This window comes from Alligator mississippiensis, chromosome 5, assembly GCF_030867095.1.
Source record: "Alligator mississippiensis isolate rAllMis1 chromosome 5, rAllMis1, whole genome shotgun sequence".
In the NCBI taxonomy this organism is placed as follows: Eukaryota; Metazoa; Chordata; order Crocodylia; family Alligatoridae; genus Alligator; species Alligator mississippiensis.
This window is the reverse complement of record NC_081828.1, coordinates 54,413,175-54,438,307: the sequence shown is the minus strand read 5'-3', so window position 1 is coordinate 54,438,307 and position 25,133 is coordinate 54,413,175. Positions and strand designations below refer to the sequence as shown.

Here is a 25,133-nt window from a genome sequence, read left to right as displayed (position 1 = left end):
TTTTCAAAGACTTTTTGAGCCTCTTCTCACATGGTTGCCACTCCATATTCCATATAATCTTTATTGCTCTTCTCTGTACCTTTTCTTATTATAGTATATCCTTTCTGAGATGGGGTGAACAAGAAAGGCTGTCCACTACTAGAAGCCTTTATGCCTTAGTTATATTGGCAAAAAAGGTGCTTTAATATAGGGATGAATCAAGCCTGAACAGACAAGGTTTATTATCAGCATACACAAATGCTTTAAAGTGGAATATTTAATACAGGCACACACACAGATATTCTATATCAGTGGTACCCAACTTTCTCATCCCGCAGGCTGAATGGGCATGGCCAGGTCCCTCCCAAGGCAGATCTAGCTGTGAGGGGTTGCATAGCCCAACTATGATTTGTATGCCCAGGGCAGGGGCAGGGCTCCAATGAGTGGCCCCAATCTGGATGCATGGGGGAAAAGCAGCCAGTCCTGGTCCCAGTCCTGATCTGGACGCATGGGGAGAGGGCAGTCTGAGCCAAAGCCAACCCCAATCCAGATGTGTAGGTGAAGGGAAGGGAAGAGTGGCCCTGATCTGGATGTGGGGGGTGGGGTAACTGCCGGGTCCTAATCCAGACATGTTGGGGGGAGAAGGGAAAAGCGTGGCTCAATCTAGACTCACAGGGGATGGCCTAGCCCATATCCCTCTGCACAGGCAGGCTGGATCCAGCCATGTAGAGCTTCCACTGCTCCCTGCTGCCAAATGTCCGACTCATGGGGGAGCCCTGTGAGCTGGATGTTATGGCTCTGTGGGCCAGACTGGGCCTGTGGGCTGGAGGTTGAATACCCCTGTTCCATACCAAGCTCTAATGAGCCAGGAAAACCTGAAGGACAGCCTGTTCTGACTGTTCCTAGTTCAAGAAGATAGTAACATTTTAGCCTTCAAAGGCCTTGAGAGACATTAAAGTACCATTATTCTATTGATAGATGACATGGAGAGAAAGCAAACTACTTTTTATAAAAGCCCCTAATTTTATGTACCCAGCTTGAGATGCTTAGCACTTCTCATCACTGAAGCACTAAGGAACCAGAATTCTCAGGACTTGGGATTCTAAAGTGTAATACTCAAAACCTGAGACGCTCACAGTTAACAGCTGCTTTAATAATGTTGGCTCAAGTGACCAGTCGAAGTCCCACAAAATAATTTATTTTTGAGCCCAGACTTGTGCCCTTGTATTGTAAACCCTTTCCTCATTAACTGAAGTTAAGGTCTATTATGCCACTGACTGCATAATGGAAAGGGGCACAGTGTAAGACTGTGCAAGAAGTTAGCTAAAACCTTAATGCTGCTTTACAGTTTCAGGTAAAAGGCAGGGTAGATTAGTACCTTATGATCTAAGTAGAGGGGTGTGTGTGTGTATTTTTAATGAGTTGAAGCTCACTTCAGATGATGTGAAAGGCTGTGCAGAAAACAGAGTATAAGAAGGAGAGAGAAATTAAAATACAAAAGACAAGAGGGGAGGAAAGAGAGAAAGAGCAGGGGGAGTGAGGGAACCACTTTGCAACCAAGAATCTCAAATAACCTTGCATAAGTATTACAGCATACCTTGTGATACAGCCATATGTCATTAGCTCCATTTTAAAAGTGGGGAAATTGAGGCAACTACATATTAACTATTTTGTCCAGAATTACACCAACTATAAATGACTGAGCTAGGTATAAAAATCTATATTGCCTGACACCCTATGATATGCTTTAATCATACTACTTGTCTTTTTCTGTTGAAGAAAATGGTTTTTAATCCTCCACTGGCTTACTATTTGACATATTTTCCCCTATTTAATCTAAAGCTTCTTCCACTTCCTTTTCTGACATGGAACACCATCCAATTTCTGGCCACAAAGAGTAGTTTGAGAGCAGCAAAATTGCTTGGTTAGACTGAGTGGCGGGAGCAACTATGAATGACAGGAGCAGAGCTTCACAAAGCCTTCCCAACCAAGTATAGAAAATTTTCTTGGTTTAGGATTTCATTATAAACTCAGAACAGACCACACAGCTCAAAAGGTTTCTGAACAGTAGAAAGTGATTTTGGGCCAAATCCTGCCATACTTATACAAACAACACTCTTATCGAGTAAAATCTGAGAAAGGATGTGACAGTCTAAACCCTTTGTGTTTGTTAGCTTTCTTCTGAACAGACCTTGCCCCTCCATTTGACCATAGGGCGGCAGCCTTATTGTGACACAGACTGGAACTTGTGACCCAGTCATCTGTGGGTCAGATGTCTCTTTCCCCCAGTGACCTGCCAGTTGCCAACTCCTTTGGGGCACGGGTCGGCTCAAATGCTTTGGAGCAGCAGGCTCCACAGCAGAGAGGAGTGACATGAGGGGGGACAGGCAGCACAGTGCAGCTCCACGACACAAATACCCTGTGCCGAACTGGTGCCCCATGTGGCCAGATCAGCAAGCTCCTTTGCTGGAAATAAATGTAAAAGATACGTTTATTACAAATATAGATTTTTCTGCTTTTATTTCCATACTGTGTGCTCAAAAAGTTTCTTTCTGTGTTAGAGGTACCAGTGGAATTCAGGCAACAAACTGGATTGAGCATTCTCTTGCAAGAATTTACCATTTTGATGCCAATTTCAAACTGACAGCTCATACACAGCTTTTTTGTGCTAATATTGTTTGACACATTTGTATATTTAGCAGTTTCCAGAGGCTCTGATGATAGGCACGTTCAAACATACACTACAAAATAAACAAAGTTTAATAAAAACCCAATCTCACAAAGTGGAGTTGAAAAGTTCATGGCACAGACACTGATTTTGCCAGCAAAGCCATTTCAGTCAAGAGGGAAGAAGGAAAGAAAATAAAAAGTATGTTGAGCAGACAGTGGCTGCAGCCTCCTGACCTATCACCTGATTATTTAATTGGTATGTCAGGGGGAGAAGTTTTCTGGAGAAGGGTTGGACAAGTGCCCATATTGTGTAGCATCTCTATGCTGGATGTCCCTGGGAAGAAACTGCCTGTACTCGACAGACCAAGAAACAGATAGGAATGGGAGACCTCTAAGGAAAGCAACATTAGGAAAGCAACGTCACGGAATCCATTATTTATCCATGGTTTGCTCACTATAACTCTCCATCTGACATTGCACGTTGTAGTGTGCGTGTGTTGTTGGCTGTAGAAGAATATTTTATTCTGATTCTTGTTTTAAAACCAATACATTGGCAGGCTTGATTCAGTAATGAGTTTAAGCTCTGTAGTTGTCAGAGGAGTTCCTGATAGGAAGCTTGTCTATGACTGGGCACGTAAGATTTTTAAAATTCTGACTCAAACCAGAAGTGTTCAGGGAGCTGGAAGGGGGCAAATGTAATTTTTGCCACCTTTAAAAATGGAGATTACAATCCCACACTTTAATGGAATTTTTCCATATTGTGATGTGATGTGATGTGATGAGACTGTAGCAACCCCAAAGCTTTCATGCTCTAAATAAACAGGACATGGCAAACTAAAGGCAGAGTCCTCTATGGGTGCTGACAGACACGGAGGTCCCAACTGTAACTCATGGCACTTTCACATAAAGCTCCATGAATTAGAGTGACCCCCCCAACCCAAAAGATGTTCATTGTTGGGTCAGGGGGCGAGTGAGATGGAAATGAGCTACACTTTAGAGCCAACCCAGTGGAGGAGTCTGGATGCAGCCTCTCCCCTCTAGACCCCCCTCCCCCCAACTCCAGTGCTGCTCCAGTGAAGGAAGCAAGGGGGGAGAAAGGGAGGGGAGGGAAGGGAGCTGCAGGCTGGGGTTCACCCAACCTGAGCTGGGGTGGGGCACGAGGTGGGGTGGGGAGGCTCCAATCCACCTGCCCACCCTCCAGCTCAGGTCAGGCAAACCCCAGCCCACAGCTCCATCCACCTCCTTTGTCTCTGCTGGGGACAGCGGGGCATGCAGGAATTCCTTGCTCTCCCTGCTCGCCATTGTTCCCTGAAGCCCTGCTTCCCCCCCACACCTTACCCCCATGACCTGGTGCAGCAGGGAGCCAAGGAGCCACGCAGAAAACCTCATCGCTCCTAGCCTCCCCGCTGCCCCAGTGACGCGCCTCCTGTGCATGGGACTGCAATAAGGGCAGCAGCATGGGGCTGCACCCCTCAAAGCAGCAGGAGGCACTGGTGGCACATCATCAGGGCCACAGGAGGGTAGCTTGCACCAGTGAGGAATCCCCGTGTAGCCCTGCTGTCCCCAGCCACACCAGGTAATGCCCGCTGGCTTCGAAGGGCCCCAGGAGAGGGAAACAGAGTAGGAGCTAAAGCCTACAGCCTGTGCTTGCCCCGGGTACAGATCTGGGGGTGCGCGGGTCTCCCTGCCTCCTGGGAATGCACACAACAGCGGGGAACTGGCCCACTCCCTCCCATTTCCCTGGACAATCCACCTGCAGCCCCATCCTGCTCCCTGCTGGGGCCCTGCAGCTGTGCATTGCAGCCCCAAGCCCCACCCAGCTCTCTCCTACAGGGGCCTCAATACCCCTCTCCCCCCCCCACTACCTGCCTGCTGGAGCTGCTCTGCAGGCTGCTTGGGGCCAGGTGCATGTCTATGCACGTGGTGCCCCTTGTTTTTCTGGCTTCCTCCTGGTCCCTCCCAGCTCCCTGCAGGCTGGAACTCTGCCAGCCTGCAGGGAGCTCACTGCAAAATGGCAAAGTTCGTGGGTTTCTCTGATAAAATCCGTGTTTGCTTCTAATAAAATGCAAAATCCACTGTTTACTCCGTTTTTCCATGGGAAACAGAAAACCCGGATCCCTGCTTATATCTCTTGCACTCCATGCAAGAGACTACAATAGAAACTCTCTCTTCTTAACTGAAAGAGTACTTATGACCCAAGGCCTTGAGGATAACTGTCACCTCTCCATAGGAATTTTCAGGACCACACCAGCCATCCTCCTGTACCAATATATTTAAAGAATGAATATAGGGAGATTTCATGGAATAAGCTTTGGTTAGGGGGTGTACCCTTAGTCAAGTCCAGCTGTACTGTCCCTAGGACAAAAAATGTTATGAAAATAAGCAATTGTTTAGCACAAAATACATTTGCACAGGGATTGTATGTGTAGTTTCTTCCTAAGTTAACTGGCCAGACAAAGCATTCATTGCAACGTTATCCCTTTTCCTGAATTTATGCTACAGACCATAAACTGAACAGTGTTTTGCAACACCTACTCTGACCACTCTCCTTTTTCCAACATTTTTTCACAAATGAAGTTAAACTAATTACATTTTCTCAATTTTATCCTTTTGAAAATAAATGGGGATTTATGCTGTTTGCTAAATCCTCAAGAACACTGCTGAATTCAGGAAAACTTGTACAACTATCAAAGAATCTCCCATTTATTTTCTTGCCATGATATCTAAACCTTAAACCCTTGTAGTAACTTTCTGTAGAAATATCTTTCTCTTCTTTTGACCCTGGGAGCAATTTATTTAGTTAAAACCACTATTGGTGAGAGAATAACGTTCTTCCTCAAAGATGAGAAGTCACTGTTATGCTCTACGTTAATTGTGATGCCATTCACTGTTTCTCTTCGCTCTTCTAACGTTTCCTTTTCCTTAGTTCTGTTTGTTTTCAGAAGTCTCCTACTTTCACATTTTAAATTGCCCTTCACTTGGCTCCTTACTTTTCCTCACTTAACCACATTGGTTTCTGTTGCTTTAGCTTAATTGACTTTACAGGAATGAATGTTGATTGTAGCTTCCCCAAATGAATTTTAAATGCTTCCCACTGTGGATTTCCAGGGCATTAGAAAATTCTAGCCAATTTTCTTCATTTGTCTTGCATTTCTTTAGTGTCTACACTCCTAAAACTGGTGTTTTCAGAGTATTATTATTTATGAAGCCCTGTAATGAATGACCATACGTTCCAAAAGGAAAATTAAGCTCAAAAGGAAATAAAAGGCAAATTCTTTGTCAAACAGAGGCATAACTAGGAATTTTGGCACCCGGGGGGGGAACGGGGGTTAGGAGGGAGTCAAGTACTTACTTCCTTGCACAGGGCCCATAGCAGCTGCTGCAGTGGTGCAAGCTCCCCAAACACAGACCATAGCTATGGTGGGGTAGATGCCCCTGGGGATGCCTTTCATAACCCACCTCTAACTTGGCATCCAGACCTGGTGTCTACCCTTAGTTATGCTACTGACTTAAACAAAATCATAGCAACTGTCCAAAACACTGTAGTGCTGATATGAAAGGTTTGAATGGTTATGATTTTGAGTATAGAATACTGCATTACTTTGTATTAGAGGTGAATAAACAAGGGGTTTCACCTGATCAACATTCCCTTTACTTGGCTCGTTGTTTTTATTTCATGGGTCTCGAATGAGATTGGTCAGTTTGTATTTCGTCCTTGGGTGACCTCATTTACAGCTTCCTTTCTAAAGTTGCGGATTCCATGCTGTCTTCATTGTTATAGCTAAAGCAGATTCAGCAATATTCACTATGAGGCAAAAACAGATACCAGTTGTGTTTTTTTTAATTTAAGTTGTGTTCCTTGTCACTTGAATGATATGCAAGAGATGCCAGTTCAGTCTAAACTATTTAACTGAAAGTAATTTTGATAGGAAAACTAGTCTTCTCTATTTTTACCTTCAAAGCAACTCTACTGTTCCCCATGTCATTTGGAAGTCAAACCTCAATCGTCTGTTATGCTGACACAGTGGTAATGCTTGGGAATGTGGAACAAGAGAGTATTTGGGGCTTAAAGTTTAGGCATTCTTTGTACTACAGAACTTACTGGGTATGTTTCTTGATCCTCAGTTGGTTTGGCACAGACAAAAAACCTCTTTTATTGACCCTAAATGTCAATATCTTAGCAAAAGAAAATCAAAATATGAAAATCTCCATTAAACATCTGATACAAAAATCAGGAAAGTTTTTATGGTTTTGGATCTTTCTTTTCAGTATCCTTAAGAAATATAAGTTTGTATCAGGGCATAGTGAAGTTTTCCTGTATTTCATCAAAAGTATTAGTATAAATTAATGGATTCAAATGTGTCTCAGTCTACTGCATACTAATTAAACATCTCCATTTTTATCTTTATTATAACCTTTTGTTTCCTCTGTCTCTTAAGTTCTTTGCTGTAGTAATTTAACTGGTTTAATATACAGTAAGTATTTCAAAGTATAGGCAAGGGCATAACATCGGAGAGCAATGAAAACTGTGAGCAGGGTGGGGCACACAGTTTATGAGGAGAGGCTGAGGAAACTGTGCTTATTTAGTCTAGAGAAATGAAGAAGAGGGGCTTTAGTAGCAGCCTTCAACTACCTGAAGGGAGGTGCGAAAGAGGATGCAGCTAGACTGTTTTCAGTGGTGGCAGATGACAGAACAAGGAGCAAGAGTCTCAAGTTGCAGCAAGGGAAGTTTAAGTTAGATATAAGGAAGACTTTTCTCACTAGGAGGGAAGTAAAACACTGGAAGAGGTTACCCAGCGAGACTGTCAACTCTCCATCCTTGGAGGTTTTTAAGACCCGGCTAGACAAAGCTTTAGCAGGGATGATTTACTTGGGGATGGTCCTGCTTTGAGCAGAGGGTTGGACTAGATGACCTCGTGAGGTCCCTTCCAACCCTCATTTTCTATGATTCTATGATCACATTGCCTCCAGTTAAAATTTGTTTGCATCTCTCCAAATCAAATTATTGAATGAGATGCCTACAGGATGTGCTTAATGGATATGGACAAGCATTAGTTCCAAGTCAGTGGCTTTTGCCAGTGTGGTTACAACTGTCCTTTATCTCATTTCACAAACCACTTTGCCAACTGGTCATCTCAAGAACTAAATACCTTGAAGTGAAGCTTTGTACCAAACAGATTTTATTAAGCTTGTTACAAACACGGCACTTATCTGTAGCATACAGCCACTTCCAGGTACTTTACTGGGGTACATGCAAATACAGTATTTTGCATAGCATAGGGTTTACTGGCCTCCATCTGTCCTGAACAAGCTCTGGCCATCGTTAAATACCTGCTGTCTTAAGTGAAGGAAACATTCAATTTCTTCAGTGCATTGCTTCTTTAATACATTTGTGACTCTGTTCGCGTGTCTAATTTTTGGGCACTGATACAGCAGTCTGTCAGCACTAAATTTGACCAGAATTCAAAATTAAAACTGGCTCTCTTCTTGGAATGGATATCGGACATGAACTTTTTCAGAGAGTTGTGCATACAGAATTCAACCTCCCTCAAAAGTGGACACATTACTGACGGACTGTTTTACCTATCACACTCTATTCATTAAATGTTTTCAACAGGCCCTAGAGGCCCTAGACAGCAACCTTTGGCTTGGATAGACTGATCTCCTCCACAAAATACTCAAAAGCAGCTTGAAATCACTTGGATGTAATTTTCTCTTCCTAGTCTCCCATAACTAGGCCTCCAGTTTCAGCAGAGGAATTTTAGGTTGGAGATTAGGAGGGGCTTTCTGACTAAATAGCTGGTCACACATTGGAACAAGTTACCTACAGAAATTGTGAAATCTCCATTCTTGTAAGTTTTCAAGAGTAGGTTGGACAGACACCTGGTTGGGATGGTTTAGTCAGGCATGATCCTGCCTTAAGCAGGGGCCTGGACTAGATGACCTTGTGCAGTCCATTCCAGCCCACATGGAACATCTGGTGGGAATGTACTAGGCATGCTACAATATTATTTTCTTCCTTACTTATACTCTTTCACTTGCCCTATATACTGAATAAGTGGCAACCAGGCTAGATGGCACACATCTGAACTACACAACTAAACTATAAAAATAGTTGTCTTTAAATTTAAATTTCTATATATTCAGTGTCTTCTATACTATTATATTGGCATACCTTTAGTATTGTTATTATTCCTCTTAGTTCTACATCTGATATTGATTATTTTTATTTTGCCTTTCTCTAAGCATTCCTTTATTCTGAACTGCTACACTATGCCTCACCTGATATTTTTCCTCTAATGTCAATAATAATCACAAACTAAATACTTTATTACTGATGCAAATAAATAAGAAATGGAACAAAAAACTAAAAATAGAAGGCAACTCCCCTGAATTAATGACCAGGGACATGCAAGATGAGGGAAATCTCAGTGTCAGATGATCTCTTTCATAAAAAGCAGGGAAAAGTGTGAAAAGTCATTGAAAACTACTGAATTGAGGGGTCACACAGGCCACTAATAGCAACTCTCTTAAAAAGGATCAAGAGTGTAACAGGAGGAACTGCGAATAAAAAGTTTCAGCAACATGAAAAGCTAACATAACCATCCAGTCATGAAACCACTTCTTTACATGTGCAGGAGTTTGCAGGATTGGGGATGCATAAAATATTTATTTAAACTCCCAAGATGTGTGAGGATGTTTATGGCTTTGCCCTACCTGTGTTAAGTCAGAACTCTTTTTATTTATCTTGAGAGCTGAGTACTTTTGGGAAACTGCTTCAATTATTCACCACAGGGTACTGCTTTAGAAGATGACAATTAAAAAAATATGATGCAACACAACATATTGGCATCTCCATTAGGTACAAGAAAGCCAAATCTCCTGGCCAAAAATCAGACTGTTTGGATCTCCTGTGAGGATGTAAAAGGGCTGGAAAGAGGCCTAAACTGAGCCACAGGGAATTCCCTTTCTGTGGTGGAATACATGGTTGAAATGAAGCCAGCAGAGCTGACTCTACACCACCCTTTCTATCTGCCTTCTATGTAAGAAAGATGTGAATATACCTGGAGCAATCCTGAGCAGGTAGGGGTAATTTAAACACCATTCAAAGCATGAAGGAACTGATGGGTGCACAGTATAATGTAGTATTTACACTTCATGAGAAAGGGCTATTATGGCCCAGAACCCTGCAGCAAACCTGTTTCTCTTACAAGTTGTTATACTGTCTTTATTATCCATCAAGTCTTATCCTAAATTGTTTTTAAAAACATAAATTTTATATAGTGTATTTGCATACAACTGGATGTAAATATGGTTTTAAAGTGTAAAGGCAAGCCTTTAAAATACAAATTGCAACTTCCTACTGACATGTCTTAATAGGCAGCTAGTAAAATATTGAGGGAAGAAGAAGAAACTGTTGACTATGTGATTCCTCATGTGAGATTTTCCACAAAAAAGGTTGACTCATGGTATTTCAAGCCACTAACATTACCGTTTCTGCCTCTTACTTCCTTAATCCTTATAAAAATGTGAGCACAAGCAATATCATTTTTCTCCTAGGAGTAAAAAAGTAATTCAAGCAATTATATCTGAATTAGAACCCCACAGCAAGAGAAATTCAGAGCTTTTGTTACTGCCAATTTCAGATGATAATCGCAAAGTGATCCACTTCTCAAGCTCTATAAGTCAGTTCTGAGGCAAGTAATCAGACAAGCAATGGTGGGCAGGGGGGAATGACAGTGTAATTTTGTACCTATAAAGCATCTGTGTATTGCTTTGGTGTATTTTAATGTAAAATATTTGTATTCAATTTTCTGTAAAAACCCCCACCCTAACTGAGACAAAATTCAAGCATAATGTGGGAAGATCCACCACTCCTATGGAGGTCTCTCTATGTCAAACACACCCTTAGAAATTTAAATATAATTTTTATGTCAAATGGATATAGTATTTGAATGTACAGTAGTATGACTTGCATAAATTTGGCATGCACTAACTATGCAAAAATGTCAGTAACATGTCAAGAGGAAGGAAGCTGTGTGTAACTAGTACAACATATGAAGGCAACTAGTACAATATATTAAAAAGGTAGTGATTCTCAGATCCTTCCAAGGGTGCCACAGTGCTTGGCCCCTGTAACAAGAGGTAAGCAATTGCTCCTCCTCCCCCTGAGCACCTTTGCCTCCTACAGACAAACAAAAACTGCAACTAGTCCTTGCCTTCCACAACTTCCATGATCCTAGCAGAGTGCTCTACCAGGAAGATGACGGGCCGTACTTTTCATCTCAGCCCATCTCCCCTGCTCCTCTCATGCTCCCAGGGCCAGCAGGAGAGGCCATAGGTTCACATGACTCCAGCTGCCAGTGTGTGAGTTGCTGGAGGAGCACCCACAGCAGAGAGGCCTACACTTGTTGTCCCCCTCACAACCAGAACAGGGGTGCGGAGGGAGCAGACGATGGAAAAAACAAGGCACATAGGGATAAGGTCTTGCCCCTGCCACCCTCACCTGGCACCAGCTAGATTCTAGCTCAGCGGCTCTCAACTGGAATCCTGCTAAATCCCAAAAAGTTACGGAGGTATGTCTTGAAGCTAAAAAAGGAGAGAACCACTATGATAAAGTGTGGGTGGGTGGGCGTGGATAGACGTAACATCTGAAGTGCTTCAGACACCTTTGAAAGTACTTAAAAGCACAAGCTGAACAGATATATGCACTAGGGGTGTGTGAAATGGGCCCTATTTGAGTCGGATTTGGATTTAGCCTTAATTGGGAACAGTGATTCGATTCATTGATTTGGATCACTGTCCCTGATTCGATTCAGCCGAATCTGAATCCGAAGGTTCGATGCAGAGAATCAGCAATTCGGACATAGACACAGCTTTAAAATGCTTTTTCTACATACCTTGAGGTACCAGGCTCAGCTCATGAATGCTGCGATGCTGGGGCAGATGGAGCATCCCACTGGAGCGCGGGGCGTCCCCTGCATGCTCAGTGGTGAATCCAGAAGTGGACCAGACATACTTCCGGCGATCGGCCACAGGGTGGACCCCGGGTGCCCCCCCAAACCCAAGAGGCACCAGTCACCGAGCCAGGGGAGCATAGGGGGGCCCCCAGCATGCTCTCTGGCAGACCCGAAAGTGGACCAGAAGTGCTTCTGGTCCACTTCCGAGTCTGCTGCTGAGCATGCTGGGGACCCCCCCATGCTCCTGTGGGACACTCCGTGCACCCCAGCATCACAGCATTCACAAGCCACCTGCTACCTAGACGTATGTAGAAAAAACATTTATGCTGTGTCTATGTCCAAATTGCCAAATCTTTCCAAATCTATTCAGAGGGTTCCAATTCAATTTGGAGAGATTAAAGGGCCCTTTGATTTGATTATAGGCCAGTCAGTTTTACCTCAATCCTGGGTAAGCTTTTTGAGAGAATTATCCCAGTGCATGTCCACGAGGGGCCAGCAGGGGAGGTTATGCTTAGGGGCAACCAAGATCGGTTTATTAGAGGCAGGTCCTGTCAGACCAACCTGGTGGCCTTCTATGAGCAGGTCACAAAATCCTTAGACACAGGGGTAGCAGTGGACGTAGTCTTTCTGGACTTCAGGAAGTCCTTCAACACTGTCTCTTACCCCATTCTCATTAAAAAACTAGGGGACTGGGGTGTTGACACCTACACAGTCAAATGGGTCACTAACTGGCTGGAGGGCCGCACCCAGAGAGTGGTGGTGGACAGGTCATTTTCGACCTGGAGGGATGTGGGCAGTGGGGTCCCCCAGGGCTCAGTCCTCAGACCTGCACTGTTCAACATCTTCATCAGTGACTTGGACAAGGGGGTAAAAAGCACCCTGTTCAAATTTGCTGATGACACTAAGATGTGGGGGGAAGTGCTAGAAGGGAGGAATAGGCTGCAATTGGACCTAGACAGGTTACAGGGGTGGGCAGATGAGAACAGGATGGGTTTCAACACTGACAAGTGCAAGGTATTGCACCTGGGGAGGAAGAACCAGCAGCATAGCTACAGGCTGGGGAACTCCCTTCTTGTCAGTGCAGAGGCAGAGAAGGATCTTGGAATCATTATTGATGCCAAAATGAACATGGGCCGACAGTGTGGGGACACAGTCAGTAGGGCCAACCGTACTTTGTCATGCATCCACAGATGCATCTCGAGCAGGTCCAAGCAGGTAATCCTCCCCCTCTATGCGACATTGGTCAGGCTGCAGTTGGAGTACTGCATCCAGTTCTGGGCACCACACTTCAGGAGGGATGTGGACAACTTGGAGCGGGTCCAAAGGCGGGCCACCCGCATGATCAGGAGTCAGCAGGGCAGGCCCTACGAGGGGAGGCTAAGGGACCTGAACCTGTTCAGCCTCCACAAAAGAAGGCTGAAGGGGGATCTAGTGGTCTGTTATGAACTAGTCAGAGGGGACCAGCAGGCATTGGGGGAGTCCCTGTTCCCCCAAGCACCACCAGGAGTGACAAGAAATAATGGTCACAAGCTGGCAGAGGGTAGATTCAGACTAGACATCAGGAGGCGCTACTTCACTGTCAGGGCGCCTAGGACCTGGAACCAACTTCCAAGTGAAGTGGTGCTGGCTTCTACCCTGGGGGTCTTTAAGAGGAGACTAGATGAATATGTTTGACCCCAGTGCTCTTTCCTGCCATGGCAGGGGGTCGGACTTGATGATCTGTCAAGGTCCCTTCCGACCCTACAAACTATGAAACTATGATTTGGAGATTCAGCCACTGAATTGGGCCGAATCTCCGTCGAATTGAATCAGGGACCAAAGCTTCGCACAGCCCTAATATGCACTCCCTGATATGCTACAAATATGGTGTTAGCACTCCAAAAGGAATGCTGAACAAAATAACCTGGGGGCTACAGAGTCACACTGAGTCAGCTCCGCTCCCCATCCCCTGTCATCCCACCTGGCTGAAGAGCATAAGAGTGTAAGTAACTGCAGTGACTTCGAAGTGCCCCAGGTGGGGGGGGGGGGGGGTAGAGGAAACAGGGAACTGTATGCCCGTTTGTAACTGAAATGCTTTAAATGTTATGTTTATCTCCATCTGGTACACATGAATGGGTGTGAGTGTGTGTGTGTGTGTAGATGGGCAGTGTTGCTTTAAAAAACAAAATATGCTCCTGTTGAATGCTTTTTCTTTTACAGCCTCACTTCCACCTACAGCATAAAACTTGACACATTTTAAATGAGTTATGTGAAAGCACTGCAAGATCTGTTACCTTATTACTCTCACCTATTTTCTCTCAGTTTACATCTGGGGCAATGTTTGCTCTCTCACAACTGTAAATCCAGAGTAAAACCAAAAAAGTTATAGAACTCTCCCTGGATTTACATAAGTGAAAGCAATTTCTTCATCCTTGTCCCCTCCACTTGTTTAATTCTTTATTTCATACTTTCCCCTTCCATTATATTTTTCCTGCCGTCCTGGTGCATTATTTTCTCAATGCCTTTTTAATGTCTGTTTCGTTTTGCTCCCATTTTTCTCTTTAATAGATTTTAAATAGTTTAGTTTTAGTAAGATACCCATCCCATACTCATGCTGAAGAAACTTTTATGCTTTACCACATCATATATTCCCTATATTTCATATATTTATTTGGATGTAGACATTTATTTTCCCAGAAAGTTAAACTCAAATCCATCATCTGTTTTGCAGCAAGGTCCTGCTTTAGCTCAAATTTTATGGCTGGTTGACCAAAACACAGAGAGGTCAAAAGGCTCGTCCAAAGTCATGAGGGATTCAGTAGCTCAGCTTGGACTAAAGCCCAGGACCCTTTGACTCCCAGCCATTTTCTCTACCCACCACATCATACTACATAATTTAAGCTATCATATGTGCCCGAATGAGTCTTTCATGATAAAACAGAGGGAAATACCACAAGCTCTCTTTTCTGCCAAGCATGGAGGAGGAATCAAAGGATTGAGTGGCTACACTGAACATGTAGTAAATGCCTAGCCAGGCATTACATCTCTTCTTTCAAACTAGCCTTAACTTTCTGTCATTATTAATTTAAAAGGTGAACTTTCAATTGTGAGCTTCAGCTCTCCAATTGCATAGTAAGTGAATGTAATTATCCCTGTTCTTTAGATGGAGACATTATAAGGCCCAGTGAAGTTAAAGCCTCAAGCAACTTATGTAGGGTATTAATTTAAAGCAAATCAGTTTCAGAGTAGGCAATAGAATCAGGAAGTTCTGATTTCCAAGGCCAGTACTTCAGCCACTAACTTACATTTCTTCTCAAGTAAACCCAAGGGGAGCAAGGTATTCAGCACTTTATTAACATCAGACTTACAGGTAAGGTAGAGTTTGTACCATCTCAGGTCCAGACTCACCAGCTGATGCTTCTGTAAGATGTCCCAGAACATGCCATACTCTCACTTCACAACCCCCCAGCGACCCAGTTAAGAAAGGAGTTTGCAATGGTGGGACTGGTATGTCAGCTATTTTCTAATGTATAATCATAATTATTAATAATAATTTTGTGATGTGGTTTGAAAACCGGTGTCATTCTCTATAACGCCTCCCTGCCAAAAGGTCTTAGGAATGGACAATGCTAACACTATGAAAACTAAAACAAACTCTATTCATGAAACTTTGTAGAAATGTTGTTTCTGGGAGGGGAAAATGCTGAGTAAGGGCTTGGAAATCAGACTCTCTTCTTGTATTTACTAGGTACTGGTTATTTACTGTATATGGCACATGACAGAAAAAAGAACGTTGGACTTGTTTTTCCCAAAAACAAATTAAAGAATTTAAACTACATGAACTCTTGCTTGAGTCAATTCATTGACAAGCAAGATCATTGGAGTTAAGAAAATTTAGCAAAATGCTTACTGATGGAAGCTCTGATAGTGTTATTATGGAGAAAGTCACAGCGATACAGTACAGAGAAGTAAAGGGAATCAGTGGTATCAACAAGGGGTAATCAAATATAATCACTCGAGTATTTTACGCTGCCAATGCATATGCAGACTTCAGATCATGCAGATATCAATTTATAGATGTGCTGAGGCAAGGTTCATTAGACTCCTGCCTCTTAAACATAAAATAATGTTCCATATGGAAGACAACATCTTCTTTTTTAATTTAAGAAATGTTTACAGTTTCACCATTTTGCAAAGCATGTGCAAAGCCACCAAAATGTAACTATGATTTAAAAATCCACAATGATTAATGCTTAATCATTGACTAATTAAACTGTGATTTAAAAATTCCAGCATGTGGGACTTTGGGGACAGACACATGTACGTACAGTGCCTGGCACAATCAGGGCTACATCTCACCTAGAGTCTGTAGGCACTTCCATAATATAAAATGAAATCCATAACAAACAATAACCATGTATATTTGTGGTTAAAAGAAGCAAGGGAAACAAACATGCTTTGTTTGTTCACCCAGAAATTATCTACCCCAAAATAAAAGACTAGATCTGTTCGGTTTTGGAGCAGTATCCTGCTCTCTGTCATTTAACGTAAGCATGATTCTTAGATTCATAGACGCTAGGGCTGGAAGAGACCTCAGAAGATCATCAAGTCTAGCCCCCTGCCCCAGGGGCAGGAAGTCAGCAGGGATCATAGGACCCCAGCAAGATAAATATCCAAATGTCTCTTGAAGGCGTTCAAGGCAGGCACTTGAACCACCTCCGGTGGCAGTCTACTCCAAACCTTGGAACAGACTGTCTGATACAGTTAATTATTTGCTTATACAAATAAGGATGGCTGTGTATTTTTTTTTTTTTTAAGATGATTAAGTTGACCACATCCTCTCTGAATCCTGACTGAGGTTTTGCTGTACAGTATAAAGCCACACTTACTTCCTGAGTACTGTTTTGGACTCTGAGGAATTCTGGCTTCCATCTTCTTCACAGTTTGAGGTCTCCAGGTTTCCATACCTAAACATTAAAATGGATATTTTAGACAGTTATTAAAAAAAAAAAACAAGCTAAATATATTTGGAATGGCAGTACCACTGGACTCAGCAGCAGCACTAGACTTCCCAGCTCATCAGGGTAATAGGACCATCAGGTGATATCATGAAGGACAAAAACCTATGACTTAGTAAGGTTTCCTTTTAATATTAATTTACATTCTTATCACCACTCCAAATAGTCTGTAAAAGCACAAAAGAGCAGCAGAAAAACCACTTCCAAAGTCAAATAGGAAACCAAATCTGATCAGTTTGGGGGTCCGAGGACCATTTTGTGACAATGATGAGAGTAAAATATGAGAGGGGCAAGGATTTCTTAAGAAATCCTTGCCTCTCCCATAATTCCTGGACCATCATGGCTACATCAGTCTTCCACTGAGAGTAAAATAAAAAGGGGGTTTTTTCATAGTTAGGCTGGACAGCAAAGCAGGGATTTGGTTAAAGGGAAAAGCTGGATTATCAGAACTCATCAGTGGGAAAGGTGTGAGGGCTTGGAAGAAAGGGGAAGATTGCATATAGATTAGTGATCACTATACTGCACCTCCCACCACACCAGTGGTGTTGGCTTAGTCCCAACTCCAAGAAGAGAATGTTGCACATTGGGTGCATCTACATGTGAAATGAAGGCAGAGCAATAAACTCTGGTGCAGTTTGCATCAGAGTCAACTACTCCCAGGCATAGCATTTACACATGTACCCAGGACCACAGCACTTTGAGCCAGGGCAAAATAGTCCCAGGCTGAAAGGGAGCATGGGGTGGGGCTGAGGGGGTGGTGGTCAGTCCCAGGCTCTGGGTGACAATGTTGGGACTGGCTAGAGCATGAAGATGCTACAGTGAGGGGCTAGGAAGCAGGCAGCCCCCACGCTTAAGCACCCTGGTGCCTCAGCCAGCCCCTGTCACTGTCTACACATGTCTTGCAGTGCACTTAATGATTCTACCATAAGATAGTACAGAACTATTTTACAGTGGAGTTATTTAATTTACTGCACCTTAATTCCAGCGGTGCATGTGTAGACGGTAACACTTTACCGCAGAGCTAATTAGTCAACTCTGCAATAAAGCACATGTGTAAATGCACCCACTGAGTCTCCTTCTACAGGACTTTGGTTTAACATTATTTCTTATTTAACTATTAGTCCATCCTCATTCTGCTAAGGAACAGATTGTTACTGGCCTTTCGGTAGGGGCTGCTGTGAAAAGATTTCCCCTCTGCCCCTCATGTTCTCCACACAAAGGGCTGTTCCATTCTCTGAAGTTATAGGAGTATTGAGACTGTTCTCTCTGTTCACTCTCAGAAGATATCACCTTTCAATGGCATATCACCACAAAGAGGACAGGAAGGAAGTCAAGTCCTAGCCCTGCCCCCTCCCTTTGTTTCCTTCTACACCGGGGCATTTCCAGCAACTAAATAGTACAATTTGGCCCATAGCTTATAAGAGCCTGATAGATCACAGCACAATCTGGTTTGGCTACAGGCAAATACATTGTTATAAGAATTAATTCTACGAGGTATCTGTATAAGACTGTACGTCAGAACCTTTCCCAGAGAATGAAAAAGAATCAAGATTTCTTGTTCAAACTATCTTAGAGAAAAAAGATGAAGAATGTCAGTCTTTTCAATCCCCTTCATAATGTAATCCATCTAACATTTTATGTCAAGGTCATGATGCTGCGAAGAATGTCAGTGGTGCAACTGAATTCAAGCCTAAAAAGTCTTCCCCAACCTGCGCACTTAAGTTGGTGACATGGCGGACAAACTGTTCAAGCACTGCCCATACTAGTACAAATGCTTTGCTCTTTGAGGGCACATTTAATCCGAGAATGTCAAAGGTCTTTACAAACAGCAGCTATGTCTCAACAACCTCGTGAGACAGGGAAAATATTATCATTATCCCAATTACACAGATGGGGAAACGGAGGAACAGAAAGTAAGGAAAAGAAAGCAAAATACAGTGAAATGAAGAGATACTTGAGCTAGTTTTAAATGAGTCATCTTAAATAGTGGAAGTGGTCTAGCTGCAACACTCTGCAGTGTAAATATAAAACTTCCAGTCTTACATTTCTCAAAGGTCCATATGCCTCTCTGAGTTATGCCACTACAGCTCAACTGGCATCAAGAGATTGTGAAAATGTGACAGAGCAGAATTTAACCCTTGGAATGAGCCCTTTGAGATGCATGCATGTATAGTCAGTGGCAGAGGGATGCTGGCACCCCCTCACAGTCAGTGCCTGCAGCAGGTGCCCCCCTCTCCCTGCCCTTGTTATGTTACTGGAGTCAATTTTACTTAGATCTGTCATGATTCAATCAACCAATTCCAACCTTTGCAGTAAAACAAGCCTGGCTAAGATAACAGGGCCTGATTCCACATGTTCTTATCCATGTGGAAGCTCATTTTTTCTCTGAGCAGTCCCACAAAAGTTAATCGGAGCACTTCTGAAGTAAGTTGGCACCCAGCATGACATACAATACACCAAGAGACATACACATATTTTCTCTCTGCCCTAATATCCCCTTCCTAATCCCACTTGGCCTTTCATAAATCTCATTCCCAATATTAGGAATTCAAAATAAATACAATTAATTCCATTTGATATAACCTCTAACAGGTTTCAACAATGAACTAAATCAATGCAATATTATTCTGAATATATTTCTAAGTGTTTCAAAGCATTCCAAAACCTTTTAGAGAGAAGTAGTTAGCTATGTTAGTCTGAAGGCAGGCAGATTACCCAATCAGTCTACCAGCAATAGACTACCTATTCCCACCAAGCCACCAGACCTTATTCAAGACTCAGATGTCAGCTCTGTCCCCTTGTAAGCACAGACTGTATCATCAATGGAATAAACAGCACAGATTATAACAACTGGGATCATTCACCTCTACCAATGTCATATATGCAATCCCATGAGCTGCTACCTACGTTGAGGAATGGATGGACACCAATTTGACATCAATTCCAGAAAGACCCACAAGCCTTTGCAGAACACTTTAACGTCCCTGGACATTCACTGACCTTACTCTTAAACTAGAAGATTTTAAAAAGCAACTTTGACACAAAATTGAGGAACAAGAAATCTTCCATGGATAAGACTATGCTAAGTATGATCTCAACTGAATTATGGATTCTTATCCCATTACCTGGACTAGCTTTTATAATCCTTAGTTCCCTTCATTGGTTAACTGCTTCTTTTATCCTCTTTGAACTCTTCAATCCACTTTCCCCTCTCTCAGCAATTCCCCCTCCACCTATGTCTTCCTCCCCTTTTCTCTAGCCTTTGTATTTAAATAACTTTATTCCTTTCTATTTAGTACGCCTGCTCTCTGCAAGTCCATTCATAGCATTGAGGAAGGTCTACAAAAGCATAAACCTCTCTAAACAAGTTACTGTATTCTATAAAGTGCCACCCTGCCCTGCCTTTTGCCTAGCCCTAGCAGTGATCTCCAGAACAGGTTTAAAGCATACTGATGGGGCAGTATATTGGAAGGTTGCTGCACCTGCTCTACAGATAGAAAGAGGATTTCATTTCTAGAGCAGCCCATTAGGCACCATGTCTCAGCATTAAATTCTCTAACAAGTATATTTTAAAATAAAATGTGGGCATCCTTTAATATGCATAGATTTGCAATGGCCAAGCTTTTCCATACAACAGTCTGTAAAGAAAGCTTCTATTTTTACTAGAAGCAATTAATTAACATATTTATGTTACCATTAATTCTTCTAAAATAATGTAATATGATATGAAACAGTGTAATCAGTACTACATATTCTCTTTACATGAAATATTAGATAAAAATCTGCAGAATATTAACACATCTCTAAATCTCATTAGTGAAAAAAATGTTTTATTGCATACAATATCAGAATGGAATAAATCAAAGCAGACATTTACCCATAAGAAAACTAGAAAGCACATCACGCCACCCTAGTTCCCAAAGGCAAATCACATCTATGACAGTACAACAGAACATTAAATATGGGTGAGGAGTTGACAATGCCTCTAATGTACAGAATAACATTGCTGCAGACTTCCACTATTCTGTTCTCACTAGGCATTAGACAAAGATCTATTCACTGAAAAGTTTTGTATGAATATTTTGCATTCAAAAAGAGACATGAGAAACAAAAGGATACCATAGCCTATGGAACTTTTCAATCTTGTTCAGTATTTAGGTTAGTTCCTCTCATTGAAGTATCTAACTGAACAAATGAAACTAGAATTTAATTTGTTGGATTGAAACTTAAAAGCTCAATAATGGATGTAGGAAATACCCCTTCAACTTGTGTGTATCTGCATGTATGTGTGTTACTGTGTGTGGGAGTTATTGTTCACCACTGAATGATAAGGAAGTAACAAAAAAGTCTAGTAATTAATGTAGGTCTCAAACATAAATCCAAGCAAAGGCTGAATGTGATTAAACAAACAATAAATGACTAGTTTTATGTGGATATAATTTTTTTCATTCACTTACAATTCAGTGTGTGTGTGTGTGTGTGTGTGTGTGTGTGTGTGTGTATTGCATGTCTAAAATGTTGCCATCTCTGAAGTGGAAGGAGGCAAACAACCAGTACCCAATAAAATAATGAAGAAAGGAAAAATATGTTGGTAAATGAGAATAAGCCAAATGCCATACTGAAAATGTTGTGGGAACTTTAATATCTTTGGGTGCAGACAGAAATGACATTTGTCACATGATCAGTCCCTTGAAAGTGCTCTAAAGCCATGTCCTAACAGAATAGAATGGCTGCAGAGAGCTTGCACTGCATGACAAATTAACCCTCATTGTATGCGGGCCCAAATGAAGATGCTTCAAAACAAAGCACCTTCATTAATTTTTGTCTGCTCTGGCACTAGACTGCTGCAGCACTGTCTAGTCCTCAGTGCTGTCTCTGGATGGGAGGGGGAAAAGGCAGGGGAGGGATGTCCATTCTGGGATTGTCTCAATTGTGCTAAAGGGGAAGTGGGGGGTGGGGAGGGGGACTGGAGCTCCTCACCTCTGGGGACTGCCAATCTACCCAAAACCCCACTCCAGCACAGCTGGAAAAACCTCAGAACAGACCTCTCTGCTCTGCCTTCTCCCCTTCCTATTCAGATACAGCAGTAGAGCTGGGAGAGGTGCAGCAGACCTAAGAGAAGAGATTACAGAGACACAGTTAACATCTGTTTAGTCAGGAAGATTGATTTACCTCATGGCACTTTCTGTAAAGTGGCATGAGTTAGATTATGGAGCTGAAGTTCTGTCTGTGCCCTTTGTACAGTGAGCAGTACCACAGATATTAAGACTGTCTGAAAGACCCATTCACAATTCATTTATCTCCCATAAAAACCTGTGAACTTAAAGTTGGTGAGATACTGATAGTTTAAAAGAATGACCAGTTGAGGTAATTTTATCACATTTATAGTTTACGTGCAGGGTCTGTAATAGTACTGATTTTAAAATAAATCTTATACACTTTGGTAAAAGCCTTAACTCTGCTTTTCCTATATTTTACTGACTTATGAATATTTTTGGTAGTGTAAAGTGTAACTGGTGGTGACTGAAACAGGGCACATGTACTTCGCAAGTCAGAACTGTGATTGGAATGTGCAGGGCACTGTCAATAATCAACGGATGATTTGTCATCATGGCCCTAGAAGGTCCCATGAAAGTACTGGCATCTAGTTCTGGGCACCACACTTCAAGAGGGATGTGGATAAGCTCGGAAGGATGCAGAGAAGGGCCACCCACATGATCAAGGACCTGGGGGACAGACCCTATGAGGAGAGACTTCAGGATCTGGGATTGTTCAGCCTGAGCAAAAGAAGGCCGAGAGGCAACTTGATAGCCACCTACAAATATGTCAAGGGAGAACACCAGGACCTAGTTGAACAACTTTTCAGAAATGCCACCCTCACCCCCTACCCCCGGGAAGACATGGACCAATGGACACAAGCTAATCAAGGAAAAGTTTCAGTTGGACATAAGGAAAAACTTATTTTCTGTACAGGTAACTAGAATTTGGAACACATGGTGACTGCACCGGCAGAGGTGGTGCAGTCACCATGTCTGGCGGTCTTTAAGAGCAGGCTGGACAAATACCTCATTGACCTCATTTGAGCCCAATTACCTGCTTCCTCTCTTCTCGCCTGCCCTGTCCCTTTCTCCCTTCCCTTTATTTTATTCCCTCCAAAATAACACCCCCCATAAATAAGCACTGAAGTAGTTTGATGCTTGCCCTCAACCCATTTTTCACACTATATATTCTGTCCCTTCCTCCACCTACACTTGACTTATCTATTTAGCCTGAATCTTCTTAGGGGCAGGGACTGCCCACTCCCCTCTGCTTGCTCAGTACCCAGTACAATAAGACTGCAGTCTTGCTCTGTCCTTCCTTACATGATTAATACAGCAGTATATAGGGCATGATCTCTGGCAAGGACTTGATCCTGCAATGTGCAGAACACTCCTGTGTTGTGGTGTGCTCTCAACTACCATTAAAGACTAACTGGGGTCTTCAGCACCACTCAGTAGCGTGCAGGATTAAGCATCCACTGGCTGGAGAAGGTGCATATCCCACTGCATTCCTAAACTCAGTGAGAGCAGAGACCCAGACTCTTGAAGCTCTGCTGGACTTGTATGAGTTTTAATTCTCTCAAAACACCCTCACATCATGCATTGCACAAAGATTTTGTGCACACATTAAAATTTGAAGTTCTTTTTTAACTCAGCTTCTGCAAAGCAAGCAAAAATCATGATGATGAATAATGTTAATAACTTTGGCAGAACTTTTTAAAGACACCTACAGGATTTAGATGCATAATGCCCATTAATTTAAAGGATGAGAATACCCACTTGGTTTTGGGTAACTTTGAAAATGTAAACCTTTGTTTTCATTTTCAAAACCCCAGGCTAGACACAAGATTTTGTGTAGATTGTCTACCTTAAGTATTACAGTACAGCCTTTGTAAATAGGAGAGAGCAAAATTTAAATTGAAACTCCAGGCTTGAGTTCAATAACAAAACAAAACAAAAAAATCCTCCTTTGAACTCCTAAAGTGTTAAGTAGATTTACTTCCAGGACCCTGGCTATGATTACCTATTGTTTTCAGGACTATTAAAAACCCTAATTAGAGCCTATTGAAATCAATGGGAAACTTTCCCAAGGGATTGGAACCTCTGCTTTAACTGAAACAGCTGAACTTTGCCTTGTGTCTGTATGATCTGCTTTTCAAACTGGATACTATCTTTTAATAATATATGCATAAAACAAAGGCAGCTTAATAAAAATGTTAAATGTATGAAAAATGTGATTTAAAATTCAAAGCTAAACATGTGCCTTATCTTGCACCCTGTGCAACCCTATTCATTTCCAGAGGTATAAAAATCAGGGCTGAATTTCTCCCTGAAGAATTTTTTTCTCTTTGCAGTTTGCTTGGTATGCCCATAAGAAGAGAGCACATCCTGGAGTTGAAAACACTGTCAGTTAAAGACCTCATATGGTCATGTGCTTCCTACTGTGAGAAGGCTGAGTCCATGTGTGTTTAGTTTTTAGGAGCCCCCCTCCTAAGAACAGGATCCTACTTTGCTATCTCATATGGAGAGGATTAAAAGAAGCATAAATTACAGGCATCTCCTTGAGCATTCAACCATATATGGAGAGAAACTGTTTATTCCTAAATGTCCATATCTGAAATCAAGAGCACAACATGCTGCCTGAAAAACCGTCTTGGAACCTATTACGTGGTATGAAATCTTACATGTTGACAAAGCAGAACATTACCCATGTACTTTATCAGCAAGTTGCCTTAGGAAAGGTCTGAGGTAGGAAAAGATGGAAGTTTTTCAGCTTTTCAGAGGGATTAAACAAAACTTCATCAAGATGAAGATTGATTTAATCACAGCACAATTTATTTTGAACTTTTTCCACCTATCACCTTTTCATCATGACCCAACACTTGATGAATGAATTTTCCCTCAAGAATGGCATCCATTTGTCCAATTCCACTGTCAAGCCTAACCTATATGGTCTTCAGTGTAACTATAATGTTGGGATCTTTTTTTGGTCAGGATAGTTTTGGGCTAGAACTTGCAACACACTATGCCTAATATGCAGACCGTCCTTGATATAAATACACATTCCTAAAGTATACATTTCCATAAGCAAAAATTACGTTCTGTGAGTATGAAATTCATCCCTTCGGTGGTCCTGAAGCTGCAACCTACCTACACAACTTGAGTTTTGTCGGATCTATCAATCAATCTAAGATCAAGGAGCCCATTTCCTGGCCTGGGCTTATCACAAACTTTTACCAGAGAGGTTACAGAGCACTTATACTCCCTGGGCAGCCTCTATAGTCCTCTCCACTTTTGTTCTTAAGGATTAATGCAGAAGTTCAAGTGATAAAGGCTCTCTATGTGAATGTGAATTTTATTACTAGGGCTCAGAGTCTGATTTGCTATACTGAGAGCTAGCACATTCATTACTTTTCTAGATACTGCAACTGAAGTTATTTGTCTTATAAAACAGAACACCCCTAACACATCATATATACCATATCTTG

General features: G+C 42.2%; 1 protein-coding gene across 3 annotated transcripts in view; it reads right to left on the bottom strand.

Annotated features, from left to right (window-relative positions):
• RGL1 (ral guanine nucleotide dissociation stimulator like 1) overlaps positions 1-25,133 on the bottom strand; it is a 121,813-nt gene that overhangs the window by 48,269 nt on the left and 48,411 nt on the right. For 2 of the 3 annotated variants that reach the window (XM_006260627.4, XM_014596055.3), the window contains exon 4: positions 16,478-16,555. In XM_006260627.4, coding sequence (XP_006260689.2) covers positions 16,478-16,555 — 78 coding nt within the window. Of the gene's footprint in view, positions 1-6,284; positions 6,455-16,477; positions 16,556-25,133 lie in introns of those variants that run through there. The other variant, XM_019500293.2, reaches the window with a different exon arrangement.